The sequence below is a fragment of the Stegodyphus dumicola genome, chromosome X1 (genome assembly GCF_044657685.1).
Source record: "Stegodyphus dumicola isolate Sdum_Otavi_A_Nest chromosome X1, ASM4465768v1".
NCBI classification, from domain to species: Eukaryota; Metazoa; Arthropoda; class Arachnida; order Araneae; family Eresidae; genus Stegodyphus; species Stegodyphus dumicola.
The window spans coordinates 189,361,131-189,384,668 of record NC_140780.1 but is presented as its reverse complement, the minus strand read 5'-3'; the positions used below and the strand labels follow the sequence as shown (position 1 = coordinate 189,384,668).

Sequence of the window (23,538 nt, the reverse complement as noted above, 5' to 3'; positions counted from 1 at the left end):
AAAAATATTCTTTTTTCCCCATTGTTTCCTGTATTCAGAAGTACTGATTACATATATGATGCACAATTTTGAAATCTGCAATAAATTTCGTTGTATGTAAAATGAAGTTCAGTAAAATAGCAGATAATAAAATGGCGAGGATAAGAATTTGCTCTTATAAAAGGGGACCAAAAAATTCAACCTTTTGATTAATATTTTTAAAAATTTTAAATTTGGCTTTTCATATACTATTAACAAATATTTATTGTGCACCATTAATTATGAAACTCCACGTCAATAATCCTCAATAAAAGTTTATTTGGAAATTCAAAATAACTGTTGCAATTAACTGAACATTGTAACAGACATAAACCACATTGGTGTTATCGCTTATAACAAACATGTCAAATTTCAAAACACCATGTTTATCTTCGGAAATTTTGAATAAAAATCTCCAATTTTTTGCAGGTACGACTAGAAATACATCTATTTTAAGATTTTGGAAAAACAATTCAAAATTGTTTCGGAAATTTATAAATTATTTAAAAATTCAGATTTTTGAAATAAACCATAGAAAACATATGAATTTTAGTTGGATTAAAATAAAATTTCGAACTATGAAAGAACAAATTAAGTAATTCTAATTTAGAAGTCGATATTATTTAATATATGCAAAAATCCAATTAACATTTCGGGGTTAAAATTTTGCTAATTTAAAAAAAAAAAAAAAAACTGCATTTGCGATTTTTACAAAACTTGGTAGTTTGGCTTACTGATGTGTAGAATCGAAATACAGAAACAAATTGGCCTGTTAATTTAGAAACAGTCCGATTTTGTGTCAAAATACGTATGTTTAGAATAGCGCTATGTAATATATATTTTGAGTCGGGGACATGAAAAGCTCAAGCTGAATTTCGTCAATCGGCCGAATAGGACGGGATATAAAGAAATATCCCCCCCTTTTTTGATTCGGTATATAGGCATTTAATTTTTCTCATGCCATATAAATGCAGTAAAAAGTCTCCTCTTGCCCACCTCGGAATGCAGCCAACATTTCTGCGAATATAAGGAATATCAGTACTGATTGGGACTTATACTTTCTAAGGTACCTGTACAACAGACCAAAACCATTAACTGCCGCCAAGGTTATCTTAGTGAAGCCTCACTGCATCTGATTTTTCACTGCAGAATTCTTCATTACTATGTGAATTCAGGGCCCAACCGAATCCGTTATAATGATGAAGCAATGCTTATGTATGCATATATATGTACACTTATATATAAGCACACAAACATACTAACTGATAGACATACTAACTGCATATACAAACAAAGACACTATATACACTTCAACAACATTTCTGTGCTGAAAGTAAGGGGGAGGAGGAAAATTGGGTTACTTCTTCTAGAGGCACTGGCGCCCTCTATGAAGAATGAGGACGCCAAAGGCAGCGAAATGCACGAGGAAAAAAAAAAAAAGTAAAACGGACCTCGCGAAACGATTAAGATTATTATATTGTAATCCAAAATGGTTCACGCGCAGAATGGTTTAAAAATAAAGCAAAAATCTTTAGAAAAGTTTTGTAAGTTACATGTATAATATAGCTGTACTAGAATACTCTGAATAAAAACGTTTAAAAAGCAATAGTTTATTTGAGGTTTGATGCAGTGTAAAGTAAGAAGAGAACCCACTATCATCGGTCACGGCAAACTGGTGTCAGAAAAGTGAAATATTAGAATAATGGCATCAAAGAGTTAGTTTATCCTTACCTTCGGATCGGATTAAAAAGTGTACATTTGAAGACTTCTAAAGGTAAATATTTCACATCGTTTACGTTAAAATGAAAATGCTTATTAAAAAGCGCGGATCTTTCAGTTCATCAATAACTAACATTGTAAACAAAGTAGATGACGATATACAAATAACAGTGAAACTGAAAATTTACTAGAAGGGTCTTTAGCATTATTAATAGAAAAAGAAAAAGAACTGTATAATTTAGATGAAGAAATTGTATCTTTGATAGATGAAGAAAAGAAATATGAAAAGGAAACTGAAAGTTCTATGAATTATAAGGATAAAATAATTTTACGTAAATCTAGAATAAATAGATATTTAAAAGCTAGTCTCGAACAACAGCCCCACCCCCAAAAAAACCTCGGATATTAAGTCAAATGAATTTAAGAGTGAAAATCATCATGATCGTCTTCCTAAATTAGAGATTTCTAAATTTTATGGTGACGTCAGTCAATGGATAAGTTTTTGGAATTCATTCAGAATTGTGATACACGATAATATTACTCTTTTGAAAGTAGAAAAATTTAATTACTTTAAATCCTACTTAAGTGGAACTGCTGCCATTGTTATAGAAGGTTTTTCAATAGCTGAAGGAAATTACGATGCAGCAATACAAATTTTTAATACTAGATTTGGAAGATGCGATGTTATCCTAAATACGCATTTACAAAAACTCCTAAATCGCTCTCCTGTTTACCGACCAAGTGACGTTTTAAAATTAAGAAAATTATATGACACTATAGAAATACAAGTTCGGAGTCTTTCTTCTTTAAATGTTAATCCTGAAACTTATAACAATATGTTGATTCCAGTTTTATTTAGAGTAATTCCAGCATATTTAGGATTAGGATACAATCGTATGAATGGGGATGAGACATGTTTCGATGTAAATAAATTTCTAGAATTTCCCAGAAAAGAATTACAAGCTCGAGAGAGAGTAAACGCATTTAATGCAGACGATAGAATGGCTATACAAAGTCAAGATTTTCAGTTTAACCCTAACAAGGCATTACGAACAGATGTAGATCGTCATCAGCAGCAAGGCGAATATAAACAACTGGCTAGTGAGAAGCCTTATGCCTTATCGTTCGAGTCTAAAGCATGTTTATTTTGTGATTCACTAACCCGTGACGCAGGAAATTGTTCATAAATTGACATAGGCTCGAAAAGAGAAAACCTAAAAGGACAGGTTGGTGTTACAAATGCTTCGATAAGAGGCATATGGAGGAAAGATTGCTGAATAAAAATTCATTGTGAATTATGCAGTAAACCTCATCATATGTCTTTATGTAATTCTGAAATGCAAAATTTGGATATCGATAAACAATGTAGTAAAACCGAAAATCATTTACTTACAGCAAATACATCAAATGATGCTTTAATGAGTTTGAAGGAGAGGTCTAACAAAATTAATTGTCATTTTGATTCTTTAATTACGGTGCAAGTAGATGTGATAATAAAGTGTTAAATGCTGTCGTTGATACTGCTACTCAGATCAGTATTATAAAGAGTACTATTGTACAAGAGTTTTGTAAAAGACCATGTGGAAGTGTAATATTAAAATCTGCATTTGGACATACGGTTAATGCAACTTTAATAAATGTAGATTTAGTGATGAGTTCACAACCAAATATAGTGTACGCGCTTGTTACAATCGTGTGTTTTACAGTTGATAATCTAGTACATGATTAACTATCAAGTTTTAGTGCTTATAATGAACTGATTGCATCTAAAAGTAATTTTGAAAGTTGTATCAATAGTCTGTATGTAAGTGATGTACATCGGTCTCACGAAGATATTCCTGTTAGTTCTGATCAAGAGGAACAGGCAAGTGATTTACAGCAAGTCCGTCAGAAAACTGAGAAAAAAGAGGAAGATGAAGAGGCTGATTATTTAAAATGTTTGAAAGGTCAAGAAAAAGAAATACCAAAAGATGTTAAGAAGCAAATGTGCTTTTTGAAGAAGTTTAGGAATGATCCAAACCTGGATGAGAATGCGAAATTTTTGAGAGATTTTATTTTGGATATGAAGAATAAAGAAAAAGACAATAATGATGAGATTCCAGGTTATGTACAAACAGATATTGTTGCGCTGAGTGATGATGAAAAAGATATGCAAAAAGAAGAATTGTTTGAGCGTAAGTATAATTTCCGATTTGAAGAGTCGAATTCAAAATTCATTAAATGATATCCAAGGATGATTGAAGATTCTCTCAGACGTGTTTATAATAAAAGAAAGAAGAATACATTGAAAGGGGAAAAAAAGGAAGAAACAGTATAAAAGAGAAGAACTAAAACGTTTGAAAGGTTTAAAGAGAAAAGAACTTGGAACTCGATAATGAAGGTTGGGGCCATTGGATTGGAGCAAGTAAGTGATGAGTGCGGCGAAGAACAGTTTGAAGAAACTGCTTCTGAAAAATCAGGTCCTGAGGTTACAAATTCTAAAAGTTATTCTGAATTACAGTTTGAGAAAGAAATGATTAAGTCAACTCACACAGGAAAGATAAAGGTTAAAAAGAAATCCTTATTTGATAAAGTAATTTCGAAATCTAAACCAGTTTTTGATCCAGATAGCAAAACGTTTGATGACTATTTGGATGAGTGTTACAAATTATGAAGATATAATTAGTGATATGCCAGTCAGATTCAAATATAAGAAGGCAGTTAGTGCGAAATGACTTTGGACTGACTGTTGATGAAATTCTTGCAGCTAGTGACAGGGTAAATCTTATGTTTTAAATACTTATGTTTGTATTCATATACGATCAATTTTAAATACATATTGTTCCTTTAGTCGATTTCAAGTAAAGTATACGTTTTTTAGACCATTTGAACACCCACTTGAATGGGGAGGTGTGAGGCACTGGTGCCCTCTATGAAAACGAAGACACCAACGCCAGCAAAATGTAAGGGCCCTCCCCCCCCCAAAAAAAAGTAAAACAGACCACGCGAAACGATTACGATTATTATAAGTCAAAATGGATCATAAGCAGAAAGGTTTGAAAATAAAGAAAAAATCTTTAGAACAATTTGGTAAGTTACATGAACGATATATTTGTACTGGATTATTCTGAACTTAAATACTTAAAAATAGTTTATTTGATGTTTGAATGCAATATAAAGTAAGAAAAGAACCCACTATCATCGGCCAGAACAATATGTCTCTTTAATTAGAATGGCAAAGAAACAAGGCAACCCTTTCAAGCTTTTGGAAATGGGACTACTCATGTAAAAGATCTCACATATCAGAAAATTTTATTGCAAATAGTAACAAAGACACTATACGCTTCAACAACATTTCTGTGCTGAAAGTAGGGGGAGGATTGGGTTACTTCTTCTATAAGACTTTTTTTAAGGAAACAGATTTTAAACTGTCAGCGTGAAAGCCTATGGAAGGAAGGAAAGTCTACAGTCGTCCCTGGGAGCAATGCTGAAAAGAAAGCTTACAACAAATCTCTAGCAATATCAAAGAAGAATTTGACGGTGTGCAACGTTTAATCGCAATAATAAGCTGTTATTCAACATTTTATAACAATATAAAACTTGACTCATAAAAATAGGTTGTATTTTGAAACTTACGTAAATATAGGCTATTCTTAGAAAACTGCTCTTTCTTTTGTATTTTGTTTAACGATGTAGCATTGGAACACTAAGAATGCCTTTTTATAATTTTGTAGTACATGTCATAATATAGTAACATTATTAATGAAACTTAATTTCTTATCTCTAACTTTTTCCTTTACATGAACTTCCAGTATAGCTCAACATACTTAATGACAATAATAACACAATTTCATAAAAATGTATTATTAAATGATGTTAATTTTATAACATTTTGTAACTATTATTAATAACAGAACATCTATGAAGCTTTTTAGTAATGCTTACCCCTTAATCCATCAGTTAAGCGAGTGATCCCTGCATTTCAAAGTGAAGGAAAACTTAAAACACATTTATCATTATCCAAACGTCATTTTTTGACTTCTGCAAATATTGCAGCCCATGAACAATATAAGCAGTGACTTAGCTTATAAAGCAGACTTGTTTTTGGAAAGGGCAACACACGGGAGCCACACAGATCAAATAGATGCTAGAGAATAGGTTAAACGCTCCTTTCTATAGTGCAGAACATGGATGAAATGCCATGCACTCAACAAAAGAACACAAAGAGGAAAATAAAATGGTATGGTCTCAAACACGTGATTTACAAGCATTTCAAGGAAAAATAGTGATATAAATTTACAGTGAAAAGTAATGAGACCATTAAACGCTTTTACCATAATATGACTGTACATTATATGAATTATAAATATACCATTTCATCTACAAGAGTAAAATCTCCTTTTTTAGGAAAACAACATACCATATGATTTACACTTGGAAAAGAAGGTCCATGCATCAAAAGAACTTGAACTATTTCTGTATTTCCAGACCAAGCAGCTAAATGAAGAGGTGTACATCCTTTATGATCTACAATGTTCGCTGAGGCATCATGACTTAATAATATTACAACAATATCTCTGAAAAAAAAGAGAAAGAAATATACATGCATACATATTTCTTAAAAATATATGGAAAATTTCAGTCTTATCGGAGGTGGAAAAGTAATGGAAAGGTGGAAATGGGAGGTGGAAATATACTAATAAGAAGTCCGGCTATCCGTCATTCAACTGAGAAGCTCAACAAACAGGAATACTTTAGAAATTTTAAAAACTTTTCCCCGCAAAATTAAATGAATGATAGATTTGTAACGCCGTCATAGAGTTCATTATGCTACTGACAAGTATACAATGCCGTCAAACGTATATATTGCGGCAATAGTGTGATTTAGCTGATGTAGCGCTAGAATGGATAAGCATGATGTCACAACACAATCATAAGAACTTCGCTCAGGTTTTTTTTTTTTTTTTTTTTTTTTTTTTTTTTTTTTTTTTTTTTTAAGTAAACTCAATTCATTTGAGTTTAAGAAACAACATGTCTAGGTATATAGTCAATGAGACAGCGGATGGTTCTGAGAAGTGGTTCTCCATTTCCTGTCAACCATTTGCCACAGTTTGTCTTCAGAACGCGGTAATGGCAATAAGCCAGTTTAATTTTTGTATAGAAGGATATAAGTTCTGCTTTTCCTCGCATTTTCAAAAAACGATTCATATTTGTGACCTATCTTCTACGAAACAGCATGCAGAATAATATTTTCAAACATACAAGATCCTGTTATCAAAAAACGGCACGATACGCGAAGACCGATCTGTTCATTTTGAACGTCTAACGAATGCTTGGTGCAAATTTGTCTACAGCTCCGTCAAATTTCATGTTACGCGGAATTTCATAATTGAATAAGATGTTTTACTTTCGCATTTTACTTAAGGCCTACGAAATACATCGGATTTTATGTCTGAAATTTATTCCCCCACCACACCCCGAAATCTTACAAAATTTTAAATATATGTATTTGATATTCAAGTTGATAAGATCTTATACACTACCTGACATTGAAAATGCAACACTAAGAAGAAGTGGCCAGAAAGTGATGAAACTCGGCAGAGAGAGAGAGAGAGACCGCCTGTAGAGACATTAGGATTTTTTGGAAGCAGGAGATATGAAAAATGAGCAACGCCTTCGCTGAGACTGGAACTACGGGCCTCTCGAATATGCGCCGAGCGTGCTGACCACTACACTACTAAGGCATAGTAAGAATGCGGGAGAAATACCTTATATATACTCCCCCTTTTAAAGGGCAACTGGGGATTAGGAGACTCATTCGCCAAATCCTGGTTGCGAAGAATCATCATCCGCCACCATTTTTAGTTCGGGAGCCAGTGTAGAGTCATTAGGATTTTTTGGAAGCAGGAGATATGAAAAATGAGCAACGCCTTCGCCGGGATTCGAACCACGGGCCTCTCGAATACGCGCCGAGTGTGCTGACCACTACACTACGAAGGCATGCTAAGAAGGCGGGAGAAATACCTTATAAGCCAGCAACGAATAATAAGAGATCTTTATTTCGAAATAATATGCACAGTACAGAGCGATAATAGCATCGGCTCAGTAGGTTGTAGGACCATCTTGGACAACAATACAAGAAACAACATGTCAAGGTATATAGTCAATGAGACGGCGGATGGTTCTGAGAAGTGGTTCTCCATTTCCTGTCAACCATTTGCCACAGTTCGTCTTCTGAACGCGGTAATGGCAAACGGTCTGCAAATGTTCAATCACATTTGAAATGTGTTCGATTGGTGACAAATCAGGACATAACTGTGAAAAGGGAAGCATCTGTACACCTTGCAGAGCACATTGGCTGAAGCTAGCAGTGTATTGTCGGCCGTTCTCCTGCTGATAAAGGCCACTGGGCATTCCATGAAGGTAGGAGAGTGTCACCGGCCGCAGCACATCATCCGCATATCGTTGGGCTGTCATAGTGCCCAGAATACGAACAAAAGGTAACCTGAAATCATACGCAATTACGCCACAAACCATGATGGAGAGGTGCGTTCAGCAACTGCTGTCCGATTGGACCTGTCTCCACATCGACACCACACTTGTACGCGGCGATTATCATTGGAGAAACAGAAGCGTGACTCATCTGAGAACACGACCCTGTGCCATTCCGTCGTACACATCGCTCGAGCCCGGCACCATTGCAGACGTTGGCGTCTATGATGTGGAGTCAGTGGTAGTCTTCTTAACGGACGCTACGAGTGCAGGCCACTAGCCATCAATCGATGGCAAATGGTTCTGGTCGATATGGGAACACCCAGAGCGACTCTAACATGGCTACAGAATGGAGGTAGAAATGGCTTGCCGATGCGTCAATCCACGCGTGCTGACGTCCTCTGGCTACATCGGCATCCCTCAAAATTGCCTCATTTCCTTGTTCCAACCATCGTCACCATAACCGGTGCATTGTGGATACGTCCAAGTGTGTTTCAGCTGAGATTTGCCATATGGACCAACCCCCCTTCTCAGTCCGATCACCATGTCCCTCGTAAAATCGTCTGTCTCCTGGAACTGCCTCAGTTGACGACAGCCTGACATTCTTTGCTATTATACGCGTCGTGTGATACAAGAACAAATTTTCTACAATGATTTTCCTAGCAGAAATAACGGCACGAAAATTTAACATTCTGCAGGTTCCTTCCCTTATATCTTCTTCAACGTGCGCTGAAGAGCTGTGCATTTTACATCATTTGCATAACTTGGTAAAGTGCATCTACCTGAAATTTGCATAATTTTCGGGCCACTCCTTCTTGGTGTTGCATTTTTAATGCCGGGTAGTGTATTCAATTAGCTTTTCTAACATGAATTCCATTTTTTACGCACTCAACTATACGGAATTTTCCCATATCCGGTATCTCATATCCAAGTTTTCTCGATAGCTGAAGTTTTACTGTGATAACAAAATAAAGTTTCTATAATTTGTTTCCCAATATTTATTCCTGATCATAATTTGGAAGTTTTCATTAAAACGCACCCTGCAAAAGAAACAGGAAGGTTAGTTTTATAGCTCCTTCTTTAATACGCTAATCCTCAAAATTCAATTTGCATTTTCAATGTCTTCAATGCCCAACTTAGAATGTGTATTAGATTCACCACACTTTTATTCTAATACATACGTACGCGCCTACGGATTCGTAATGGACTGAATGCACACAGGACGGACAAAAGCTTGATAAAATGTATTTTTCCAAAAGAAACACTTTACAGTTTTGAAACTTTTCACAAAAGTACTCGCATAACTGTTCTCAGAATGACAGACCACACTCAGTAGTTACCACTTCAAACGACTAAAAATTTTAAACACATCGCATTTAAAAAACGAAACTCCCACGGAGATCTCTCAATACTCCGAACTCATCTGAGGACTGATGCTCTCTCTGCTCTTATTCTCCCGGGAGCAAAGAAATTTGCAATACCTTCGATTTCTGGAAAGTGCGGGAAGGCATATAGATAGAACACTTACAGTTTCTTATAGGACAGGGTGCAGTTACGTATAGGAATCAGACCAATTACAGCTTTACGGGGATTCCACTACAATGTCGCCAAATGACCGCCAAGTTTGGAGACTTTCAGCAATTTCTCGCCAAATTTGTCAGAGAGCCATTTATTCAATGTTAAACAGTATTCTTATTTTTCCGGCAAAGCTTCGTCTCTTCAGGTTTTCATGTTACAATATACAAAAAATACTATAGTTTTACAAAAAATTCACAAAATATTATTTACATGTATATAAAATTACATGTATACCATTGTCCCCCCTACCAAGGACTGCACGTTCCGGGCAGTACAATACCTGGACAAAAAGCCATGCTTAATACTAGGGAAAATTAATGCAATACAACAACAATAATTCAATAAATAACATACATCAAACATTAAATCAATAATTAAATGCATGAATTTACAAATTTATATATGAATAAGACCATGGTCTTAGTATACTATTTACATTACATACACTATGGGGAATACGTACTATGGCCATAGTACGGGCTAGGTGCCTTAATGAACGACTCTAGTCTTAGAAATTGATGGCTTACAGATCCGAACTACGCAGTTGTTCAGAGTGTTTAGGATTTTAGGATTGTGTAAGGGCCATCCAAGGGTGACTGTAGTTTAGGAGAAAGTCCTTTCCGTAGAATCGGATTCCATAACCCCATTTTATGACCTTCGTTGAATAGAAGCTCTATAGCTCTCGTGCCATATCGGATCTTCATCTTCTCTGTTGTCAAGTTGACTCGTTCTCATGCATTACTTCAGACCGTGCCTGGAGATCTTGAATGTAATCCTCAGGGGATGATGGCGCATCTATATGGCGACCTCGACAAGAGATCACAAGCCAAACGAAGGTCCCAACCGAAGATCATGTGTAATGAGGAATAGCCGGTGTCTCGTTGAGGGCATTGCGGTAGGCCAGTAACAACAGAGCTAACTTCTGATCCCAGACATACTGGTTTCTGAAAACCATCAGTGAGAGGTTATTAAGGATGGTTCAATTAAACCTCTCTAACATGCAGTAGTTTATAGAATTCTTTAATTACAGCCGAGATAAAATTCCTTACGTGATCGGAATGTAACTGAACAGGCCATCCCAATCCTGAAAATACAATGTCGTATCGTTACCTCTGCTACCATGATTCCCTTTTAATCAGGGATAGGATACGCTTCAGGTCATTTTGTGAAGTAATCAATGACAGCAAGGATGTGATTGTTGCCAGTAGCAGATCGGGCAGAAGTCCCAGGATATCGAAGGCGAACCCAAATTGCAAATTTGCAGCTTTCCTCGGCTGTGGTGCTTTCCGGCCTGCACAGATATCTCAAGACTGACACCACTTCTGCACGTGAGCACTTGCTTTACTCACAGCAGGCAACGGTGGCTCACCTGTTAGGCGCCTCCATAATTAAGTGAACACCACTTCCGGTGTCAGTAGTGGCCAATGCCTATGTGGTAATGTGGCTACCCAGCAATAAATGCAGACAGAAGCTCACGCTACAAAAATACAGCGCTTAGCCAAACTCTCTAGCTTTCCCTTTCTAAAACTCGGTATTTAAACCTTTTCTTTTCAAGGTAGAATTTGCGTTACTCCACGCGCGCTACCAAATTTAAATATTCTGGCATTGACAATTAGGGGAATGAAGGATTCGAAGAAAACACATAAACTTAAATTTAACTGGTTAAAAAAATTAATATTAATCCCTACAAACTTTAACTACTTTCTTTTTGAAAGTGTAGAATCCAATGCATTATTTTTCCCAAATCCGTCCCCACCTGCGGCGGAGTCGCTGATCCAGCGTTCGAATCTCAGAGAACGGGCTGACTGTATGGGCGTTTTCGTCGTCTTCCCCACGTGTAACGTGTATATGAGAGAGTGTCACGATTTGCTAGCGAAACAGATCGCAGTAATGGGCACCCGTGATGGAACACCTTTGAGGGCCTTGAGAGTGTGCTTCTCCAAGAAAAAGGAACCATGGATGAAATCAGTAGTAAAACCACACCCCACAGTAATGTAATTAAGATGCAGAGACCATTTATACGCAATACTGGGACTGCAGTACCTCACATGTGACCGTTTTGAATATTAACTGCACCGTCTAGGGCAAAATAGGATTCGACCGAACACAAAATGCTCAAGACCATGCATTGTCAAGGCTATTCCGGCCAAAGCAAGGATAGCAAAATCCACTCGTGCAGCCCTTGGAAAACTTGGATCTTGTATGCACACCATTTTACGAGGGATCGCAAAATCTTTCGTACTATCGACCAAGGGAGCGACAAATCCCTTAACACAGCTAGAGCACTTGTCTAAGAACATTGGGAACCTGACGGTCTTTCTACCACAGCAACAGCGACTTCACCTACAGTTTCATTTGAAATCCGTTTTCAGGCTCTTCCTCTAAGTACACACAACTCCAAAGCCTCTTCAAATTTAGTGACCAATTTTATTCAAATCCTGCCTCAACATTGGCCTTTTTAGTAACATTTCAATTCTAAAGTCGATATTCTCGCAGTACAGTTGAAAAATTACTTCCGTTTTGATAAAACAGCTTCATCAGTAAAGCTCTATCTTTCTTCTCTAAATTCACGTTGAAAAAATGATTTTACGGCAGGCTTTTTAAAACACTCCAAATTTGCATAACGTGCTTTCTACACTACTTGGGTAAAGCGTCAACTATCGATCCAGGTTTGAACTATTAATTTTTATAATAGATTTCTTTTTTTCCATGGTCCATACAACATATATACCAAGTTTCAACGAAATACGTCTATCAGAACGGGTTCTACATTGGTCTAAGTGGAGCAATTTTAATTATAACCACATAGTACATACATATACATATAAATTTGAGAAAAATTGAGAGTTCAAGGTTTGAAGATCTTCCTTGTATGTTAAAACAGAGTCACATTCCAAAAGGTCGTGACAATGCATGGTTAATCGTTTGTAAGGTAGACAATGTCGGTACTTCTTTATTGACATTATATTTTGTTCTGTTTCAACGTACAAGAAAGATCTTCAAACCCGGTCGAATTCAACATTTGGAATGTGACCGAACCATGCATTTTGACCACGAATTTTTTTCTTAAAATGTTATTAGGTTCGCTACTCACACTGCTTAACGATATCAATAAGAGTTATAAATACTGTCAAATAAACAATTCCAAGCGCTACGAGAAATAAACAATACATTTTAAATTTTAAATACATTATAAATAAAAATGACTTCATACTTATTTTCTTTTCATATTTTGCTACTTATACATTTACAAAGGTAATATTTACTTTCACAAGGATCAGGGTTACGAGGTAACAATTTGTCAGGTTCAGCAACAAACACAACCGCCGTAGAGAAGATCGGGGAACATTTTACGTAACTACCATGTGAGCACTGGAGAGCCGTCAATGGACTAGAGGGAATAGGCCAGCCCCCCTAACATTTTATGTATTAACCAGTTGAGGGCGCACCGTCTTGTGTTGCCAGAATCGAGCCATGACGCGAATATTCGTGTGCTGATAAGATATTTGATGAAAAGATGGGTTTATTTTATAAAATTGAAAATTTTATTACTAATATTTACTTATCTGGTTAACATAAGCATATATTACATAAATATTAAAATTACTAAAAACGCAATAAATTAAATATTATACAAATAAAAGTAAGAATTTAAATTCCTGCTGTGGAATAAAATTCAGCGAAACAGGGTACTATACACAATAGGACTTTGCAAATCGAACACCAGTAACGTGATTCGCATTGCTACAAACGTAAGACCAGGAGATCTTACGTTTGTAGCAATGCGAACACCTTTGCGTAGGGTGGGTTTTTTTTTTTTTTTTTTTTTTTCCCCGATGTTCCGGTTATATAATCCGGAACATGATCCTCGCCTAATTGGCTGATATTAGGTCTAAATGGCCGGGTTTGTGTCGATTTCTTTCTTTCAATTGGATACGTGCCAAAAGTGTTTTCAATAAATTTGAGCAAAAAGTTGATACACGATAATGTTCCATTATTTGTTTTATATAATATGAATGCATTCAGACGCATAATGTCTAAGAAATGGAGAAATATCTCTTTGTAGTACTTTTTGAGTCGTTTTCTTGCTGTGGAGTACGCTATGATAATTCCATCGCTCATATCCACTCCACCCATTTTTTTACTGTAATCAATCACTAGCTCCGGTTTCTTTGTTATTATTTTTCTTTTCTTTGTTTCTATTAAGTTGCCATTATGTACAGTACTTACTAAATAAATCTCCCACTTATCTTTCCATTTCATTATACGTATGACGAATACTCGTCAATACACAAAAACGTGCCGCTTCTCCATGACGAGTATACTCGTCAATCACAGTTAACTGGTTAACACTTTCAAGTATATTTTTACCTAACATTCAAAAGCATTAAAAGGAACATTATTTTACCTCTTTTGAAACCGCGCGTCATTCGAGTGAGTCGGTTTTCGCGAAAACAGGAAGAACTTGGGTCTCACTGGCTCTAATCGAAGAAAGATTAGCATGGCTTCTCACCTGTTTTCATAACTGTCTTAGATATACTGTTAACATTTTACCGACCGCTAGCGGTTCAACAGCATACGCATGTCCGATCGGCCGCAGATTCTCCCTAATAATAAAATGCAGATGATATAGCAAAGGCCAATTGTTTATCGCCATGGCTACCGATTGATAGGCTATTTTTAGGTAGCCTCGAAAAAAAAAAAGCGATTAATAGGCTATCGGTCGGTAGTCGTTGGCGAAAAAAAGCCGATTAATAGGCTATCGGTCGGTAGACGTTCGCGATAAAAAGCCGATTAATAGGCGATCGGTCGGTAGGCGTTGGCGAAAAAAGCCGATTAATAGGCGATCTGTCGGTAAAGTGTTAACTGTTGACGGTAGGTCGTTAAGAAGGTTAAATTTTTTCGTGCTTCTTATAAGCGAAACTAATCTAACTTTTAAAACTATGTTTTAGTTCATCTTCGTGAAAGCATTTTTGAAGCAAGTGAAATAATGCCAAGTAAAATATATTGATGCAATAATTCCAAGTTTAAACTTTAGAAAGGGATGCTGTACGAAAAGCTAGTCCTACACAAGAAATCATTATGCAGCATGCGGAAGCAAACCCTGATGTCATTTATGACAACGCGCTCCTTAGCTCTCTGTTTCTCAGCTCGATCGCTTGTCTATCACGTTTCAACTGACATGGATGAACATTATACCCGTTACGCCAAAGTGGAGTCTTATACGATTTCAAAATGATAAATGATATGCAAAATAAGAGGCAATCCGTTTTTTTGGGGGGGCCCTTGTGCTCTTTTGGGGAGAACATTTTGATTTCTCCTCTTTATCTAATTTTCAAATTCATCGGAGCATTTTAACTCTTATTGAACTCACAAGTCTTCATACTGAGAATACAAAAATTCGGTCGCGACGACCATCTTCTTAAAGATGACTACTTCTGAAAGTGACCGATATTTCTGTGAACTTAAACAAACTCGAGTGCTAAATTTCACATCATTAAAACGACCACTTGCCGCTGCGCAAGAGGTCTTACGGTTTTTCTTCATACTCTGTTCCCTTCAGTAAAAACCCACGGCACGTTTGTGAGTGAATGAATGTGTTGTAGTAAAATTACATGCGCTACTGTACCTAAATATTACAGACCTTTTTTTCCCATGTCTAAGTGGAAAGATGTGGACAGCCAACGATATAAGCTTGGACTTTGTGACAAGCCTACAATCGGGTCGGATTCATGAAGTTAGACTTTTCATTAAGTCCGCATGAGGACTTTTATAACAAAGTCTTTTTCCCAGAAAGGACGAGTGTAACTGTAAAGTGAATGTTAGGACTGTACTTTTTTTGTCTCTTCAAGCTTTTGAATCCTCCCTTTATGGCTCGCTTCACCCCGTATCTCTTCAGTCCACAGATTTATACAGATTTAATTGGGAAGAGGACAGTAAAAACGGAGACCAGGAATCGTAGGTGCATGAACTGTAATAGATAAGCATGTGGCTTTGCAAGAGGCTGCCACATATGCCTTGCATCCAGCAAAGCCGTTGCTTGACCGAGATGGTTTGCCGGACATTTAGTCCAACTGTTAAGTGAATTCGATTTATATTTAGATTTTCCAACACAGAGCGCTGTAGCTTTGAGTATAAATACTAGTATTTTACCCAATTGAATTGCTTCAAAGCCTCTTGTTTTGCAACACTCTATTTTACTTCTCACAAGTAGTGATATACGAGGGTTGGAACTTTAATAGTGGCAACACCGCTGAAAAAAGGCTATGCAACAAAACCAAAGAATATCGCGTATACCACACGTAAACTACATACCTACCTTACCTCTCATCAAAAAAACTCGTCCTGCCTACATAACGCATGCGGAGTGACGCGAAGAACGAATCCTTGTATTAGCTCGCGGTCTAAAGTAAGTATTGTCAGGATGTTTTCAAAACAGGAACAACGATGTTGGATAAAAATTGAATGTGCCAGAGGTCGTATAGCACGACAGTGTCATCAAGGGCTTCAAGAAGCTTGCGGGGAATCTGCATTGCCTTACAGAACCGTAGCAAGATGGGTGAAAGCATTCAATGAAGGACGCCAAAACGTGGCAGACATGCTGCGGCCAGGTCGTCCGAGTGTCAGCGATGCAGACGTGCAAGCTGTTGCCGCACTAATGGACAGTGATCGCCGCCAAACGATTCGTCAGCTGGCCGGACAAACAGGATTAGCGCATACGACTGTGCTGCACATTCTGATGGAACGTCTGTCCATGAGAAAAATTGCTTCACGATGGGTTCCACATCAACTGACGGAAATGCAGAAATTGCTACGATACGATCCTGCCCGAACCCACCTGGAGCGCTATGAGCGCGAAGGAGATGCTTTTTTACGCCGTATCATTACGCTGGATGAGACTTGGGCCCGATCGTACCAGCCAGAACTGAAACGCCAATCAAACGAATGGCGTCATCACGGGTCACCACGACGTTCGAAATTTCGTCAGAACCCCAGTAATGTGAAAGTTATGGTGATTCTCTTTTATGACTGTGATGGTGTCATCCTAACGCATACCGTTCCCCCACAGCAGACCGTCACTGCGCAGTATTACTGCTCATTTTTGGAGCACAATCTCCGACCAGCTTTGAGAACAAAACGGCGACACTTTCTGCAAAACGCTCCTCTCATTTTGCATGACAATGCTCGGCCGCATGCAGCGCAAGCTGTGACTGATTTGTTCAAGCGATGGGGCTGGGAAGTGCTTTACCATCCACCATACTTTCCAGATCTAAGCCCTTGTGACTATGACTTAATTCCTAAGATGAAGGAACCACTTCGTGGCACTCGCTTCCAAACTGTTCCTGAGACTCTTGCGGCAGTAGACCGGTCCATTCAAACTATCAACAAAACAGGCGCTGCTACAGGTATTCTGCGACTTCCACATCGTTGGAAACGGGTTGTACACAACGCTGGCGACTATATTGAAGGACTGTAAAACATGGTGACACGAATCACCTTTGAATTCCTTGTAAATAAATAGTTGCCACTATTAAAGTTCCAACCCTCGTAGAATACAGTTAAGTTTTTACATGTTTGTATGTGTTTCCAAAGACAGTTAAAGTTACTGATGATAACTCGCATCATAGCTTTAAGCTAATATTGAGGGATTAAATACTTAGAATGGTTTGGTTTGGTTTACTTAATTATGGCAAACACAAAAATCTGCCTACGAAAAAGGATGCCTTTGTGGTGGATTTTTTAAGCGAAACTAGCTCATACATAGGAAAAACCACGAAAACGCCAACGCAACCAGCCCATCCGCAGGGATTCGAACTCTGAACCGAACTATACCAGTGTTCAGCGAATTTACCGCTCGACCGCTGGTGGGTCTTACATACATAAAAAGACCCGTCAAATGGTGTAACTTTAAAAAAAAGAGTTGTACCTTTTTTTAATATTTCATAAGAAATGTGTCTAGGAAAACATCAGTAGTTCATCTTCATAAGAAACAACAAGCTTCAGAATGCTTCGATTTAAGCTACTAGGAGAATAAAAATCATTGTTTCACAAAACGTTTCTTCTCGACTCTAACGTTACTTTTTTATCACACGCGAAACGAACAATGAACCATATATAACCACTATATCACGTTGATAACCAAATTATTTTAAGTTATTTTATTATGTATCCTACGAATATTTGAAAATAGGTCATGTTTTTTTCCATCTGCGCATTTCCAAATACTTTCACTGAAGTCTTTACTACGATTTTAGCAAAATCTTCAAGTCTTAAAAGCCTCATTACTAACTTGGTAGGTTTTAACTATACATTCTATAAAAAAATTCGTAATTTATCACGGAGATAATTTATACACGTACTTTGGTGCATTTCTAATTACTTTTCAAACCATTTCCTTATATATATAAAATTTGAATCCTAGACCAATATTCAAATATTACTAACTTTAGCTTCTCCAATGCATTTCGTATGTCATAAGTATTTAGTACAGAAAATTTTTCTTTCTTACAGCTTGTATTGCACTGATGAACCGAGTTCATGTATTAATTTTTTATTACATGTTTTAAATTTCTGTAAAAATTGAACCCCTTGCAGTCGTATGTAGCAAATACAGTCCTCACAATACGTTTTACCACGGCACTCATATGTTGATGCCATCCTACTTTTTACCACTATGCTCGTATGTAGTTGTTTCTTCATCGGTTGGTGGTGAGCGGTGAGTGGAGGGAAGTGGGACGTAGGGGTAGCGGTTCAGTGAAGCAGAAAAGCTCGTTTACAGTGTCCGTGGGCGTAGCCAGCTCAAATTACGGGAGGGTGCCCGTTACGACTCCTATGGCTATACTGTTCTACCTATTACAGCATCTTCAAGTATACAGGTAATTATTATGTGTCGAATATATTATGTTAATGGTAGTTACCTTAATATAAATAATAATTATATTATCAATTTTTAATAATAAAATTATTTAACATAATTATGGATATATTGTATTTAACTATAATACCTTACAAACATACTAAATGCGTAACTCAATATTTTTTTAATTAATTAAAAATTATTATTAAAGTATTAAAAGAATTTTGAGATTCATCTTACTTTGGTTTCATAATACAACTATAAAGATAAATAAATATATCAAATCAAAATTTCTGTTGTATGTAATTATATAATAAAGATATTGAATGAAATTCATAAAAGTTGTAAATGCATCATTTATTTTGGACATAAAATTAAAATGCAAATAAAACTTAACCAAAAAAAAGGGGGAAAAGGGAAAAAAATCTGAAATGAGATGATTAAGTAAAGGGATTGCTAAAATAGTTTTCTAATAATTATTAAACACATTATCACAATGAGCATTATTTCCATAGACTTGCTTTCGAATAACGCGTGACATTAGCTCTACATTTAATTTTGTACACATTTACCCAGCATGATCAAATATACTCTCAAACCTCTCTTCTACATTTTCACGCTCAGAAATATAAAACTCAATTATTTCCAGGACCATGTTATAGGTTTCCACAACGTCAACAGGTCGTCTCTGAAGTTTAACTGTAATGCCTTCTAAATAAGATAGAAAATGATATGCTGTTATGAAAGTTGCAATGAAAGTAGATGAAATAATTTAATTCAGCAGAACCATAGCGTCTCGCTCACAGTGTGCACGCCTATGCACATAAACATCTGGTTTGGTTGAGCACACAATGTGCCCTAGGGTTTCAAATATATCGAAAAAGCTTTGATTAAAATTATGGTACGCCTTATTCTGCATGGCCCATCTTGACCGGCAAAGGTCTAATATTATTTTCATGGACCTAAATCATATAGGGAGACTCGATTATATGAGTTTAACGTAGCCAAAAATGCAAATTTGTCAGCCACCAAAACGTAAGACACTATAAGGTACAAATAGACTTATATTTAAACTTAGCCATTTAATAATATTACACAGAAGAGCAAATATATTCATAACAGCATAAGAAGAATACTGAGAAACACTGTTTAAAATGTATCGTATGATACATTCATTTTACAATTTTCATCTCAATATAAGTAATAATATTTTTAATTTAAAATAAAGATTTGAATTTAAATAAATTTCAGGCAATGCTTTATCTGCACGATAAGATTTAACGATTGTTAAGCTACAGAATGTGATTTTGCACTTTTTATGTTCTAGTCAAAATTCTGACGGATTTACAATTCTTCTGTATGCTATCTTCATTTAAACAATTCATTGAAATTTATTATTTGAATATAAACAATAATTATTTTATCTGTACAATTCAATTATTTTACCTTTGTGAAATTTGAACACATTAAATATTGTGAGTCTTTTTTTAAAAAGACAATCTTTTATTGTAGACGATTTTGATTTGCTAAGTAAGTAGTCGCAGTTCTCAGAAATACCGATCACTTCTACAGGGATGACCTTCTAAAGAAGATGGTCACCATAAAAGGGTTCCTTGTATTTAATTTGTTCTTAAAACAGAAAATGGAACATATATTTTCCCCTTGATAAATAGCATTCGAATATGTGGATATATAGCTCGAAACAATAATGATACCTTACAAAAAAAAAAAAAAAAAAAAAAAAAAAAAAAAGATTGCCTTCTGAGATTATTATTTAAGTATAAAATTATTTTTAAACTTTTACTTTAATTCTGAGTTTATTAGTTTATGGATTAGGATTTTATGAAAGCTTCTTCTATAACACTTTAGATATGCTCGATCACATTTAAACTTTTTCATAAGCAATAAGTTAAATTATATATCAAATTGGTCTTTTTAAATTGACAAAAGCAGCACAGTTACAGTTGATTCTTCAATGTAAAAGAATTGGAAAGAGGAGAGGCCTTTGTACTTTTGCCCCCGTCTCTAAATCAATGATTCTCATATTTTTTTAGAATTTTTAATAGAGCGCGGGAGATTAAACAATTCAATTATTGGGTATAGGAGCAAGAAATAGATCACAGCATACGGAATGGATACGTATAAGACATTTTCCTTTAATAGCTCTATAAAATCGGTGAAGTTGAGACATTGTTAGCAATTTTTTTTCTAGCCATGCCTTTGTGATTAGTGTTGCTCTTCGAAGAAACACTTCAAATAAGAATTAAAATAACTGTCCCCTTCTTAATATCATACATTAAAGAAATAATATTGTTATGAAAATTATTTCCTCTAACTGTGCAACTTGGAAGCATTAACTATCCGTATGATATCTCTAGTACAGTTAAATAAAATTAAGATTATTGAAAATGAAACTTCTGTTTCGAGTACAGTTCATAACTGCAGGTAATTAAAAACTGAACAAGTTTACTACTTACGGAAATTTTCAGTTTAGATAAATATATTTAAATACACAATAGCACATGCTGCATGACTTTTGAATACATTAATTTTTTTTATTTATTATATTTATTATTACAATAGATATAATTATATAATAGTCAGAATTTTCAAATGAGGGGAGGATTGCTTACCTTTTCTCACAACAGAAATGCTTGCGGTAGAGTTCACTTCGTTAGAAAATGTACAAATTTTTGGAGAAAAGAAACTCGAATTTTTTACACTTTTTTCTAATTATGCTTTCTTGTTTCAGGGCTTCCTATATTAAGGGATTTATATTAACTCAACACAAGTTAAAGTATTATTTCTAGTAACACAACACACAGCAAAATTTGTAGGAAAAACATAGTAATATTCGAAGACGTTAGATCTGATCCGTTACTTTTCACTTTCTCATGATCAAATTGGCCGAATCCCTCATAGTTTATCCCTAAGGGCTAAATGGACTTCCTGGGGAGGGGTGATTCCCGCAATTTAGTAAAATGCCTTGGTTCTATTCGTTGACAAGCCTTTGTTCTTAAACGGAGGAAGAGAGCAACGAGTATGTGCCTACATTTTGTGTTATTTTTAGATGTTTACTTTTTTCCTTAAAAAGGAGCAGGAGCTTTCAAACTGCAGAAAAAGTTTTACGAATTTTGCAAAAATCAATGTTCGACATTATAGAATTTAAAAATGAATAACTATCATTTTAAAATTTTAAGTCATGAATCTAAACTATTATATGATGTATATGAACCAGAAAAAAATTAGCAATATTTTCGCATTCCGATCCGAGGACAAAGGTGATATTAATTAATAATAATACTGAATATTTTTCAGCGATTTTTCTGTTTTGCATTATGATCAAAATGTAAAATGCATTTGTTTTTTATAAACATGTTAGAACTTTAGTGTAGAGCATCAATTTTTGCAAAATAAAGCCCATGCCAACAAAATGTTTTTGATTCTTGGTTTCGGCTTGATGTCGACGATGTATATGATCTTACAAATACATCAATTTTTTATGATTACAATTAGTATTTCATATATCCTTGCTATTGTTTTTTTAAATCAGTACAGAAAAGCATACAAAGGTTATCTGTCTATAAGGAAGAGATGCCTTCGCATAGACATGCCTAGGGAAGGGATGCCATTCCATTTGAGGACTTTCTAAGGGAAACGGGTGTTATTTACCTTATACATAAGGAAAACCATAAAAGCTCGTTTAGCTCGTTCCCTCATATTCTAACCTATGTCGAATTAGCACTGTTCAGCAATCTTATACAGTTTGCTCCCCAATGGGCTATGTACCTTTCTCATTCTATTTAAATTCTCTTGTTTTATATTTCCTTTTAATCAGCAATTATATGATTATTTGTCCCACAGAAAGACGCACACAAAATAAATAAGCAAATCTGAAAGCTTTCAGATTTTATATTACTCCAAAGGGGCGTTTTTTTAACGTTTTGTGTGTTACATTTATTTATAAAATATCATGTTCTTCGCGCTTAAACCGTAAAATAAATTCAACAGCAATATCACAAAATAAATTTTAAAAAGCGTATCTTTAGAATTTCCGATACATAGTCTCGCGCGCTAGAGATAAATATATATATATATATATATATATATATATATTTTCTTTCTTTCTTTTTCGTGTACTGTTACCATTGCTGTTTTGAAATCGTTGAGTTTGTTAATCAAAAATTCGCTAAAGATTTACAAAATATGAAATAGGTAATAAAACAAATTCCCAAACTTCCAGATGCCCGCCGTTTATAGTGAACAACACAAAATGCGAAAACGAAATTAATAGCCTTTCTGGGCAACTTGCCCCTTTTGCCCCCTAGTAATAAAGTAAAAAAAAAAAAATTGCTTGTCAGTGGATGAACTATCTGCGTATTTAACAACTGCCCTATTAAATCATTTTAAATGACAAGAATTTAAAGTGCTAGATGACTTAAGAAAATAAAATTCATTGCATTAAAAGCATTGAAGTTCACATGCTTTCTATATTATTCCAAAAAAAGTTTAATATTTTTGCTATATTTATTGACTTAACTGAAATTCGAAATTAATGTAAAAACAATCACTCAAAATTATTTTACTGTGTTACCTTCCCTCTTTTGTGCAATATGTAGATAATAAGCAGCAAATCTTAAAATTAAATAACCCAGCTATTTTTTTTCCTTTCTTCTTTCTTTTTCTTTCCTCAATATTTATTTTCTTTTAACCACTATGCTTTTAGATGCTTGGTCCAAAACGAAAGGGCCTTCTTCTTTTTAGTGACATAAGCTTGTTAGCTAGAGGGAAAACTGGACGAGATACGGAGGACTATTCAAAATTGCAAAAAAATAAAAGCTATACGACTTTGAAAGCATCACCTAACCTTCGAAGTATTTTCTCGCCACTTGTTT

General features: G+C 35.4%; 1 protein-coding gene across 2 annotated transcripts in view; it reads right to left on the bottom strand.

The window, feature by feature from the left end:
• LOC118187911 (ankyrin repeat and SAM domain-containing protein 1A-like) overlaps window positions 1-23,538 on the bottom strand; it is a 411,400-nt gene that overhangs the window by 313,130 nt on the left and 74,732 nt on the right. For both annotated transcript variants that reach the window (XM_085807269.1, XM_085807270.1), the window contains exon 3: window positions 6,137-6,293. In XM_085807269.1, the coding sequence (XP_085663395.1) occupies window positions 6,137-6,293 (157 nt within the window). The remainder of the gene's footprint in view (window positions 1-6,136; window positions 6,294-23,538) is intronic.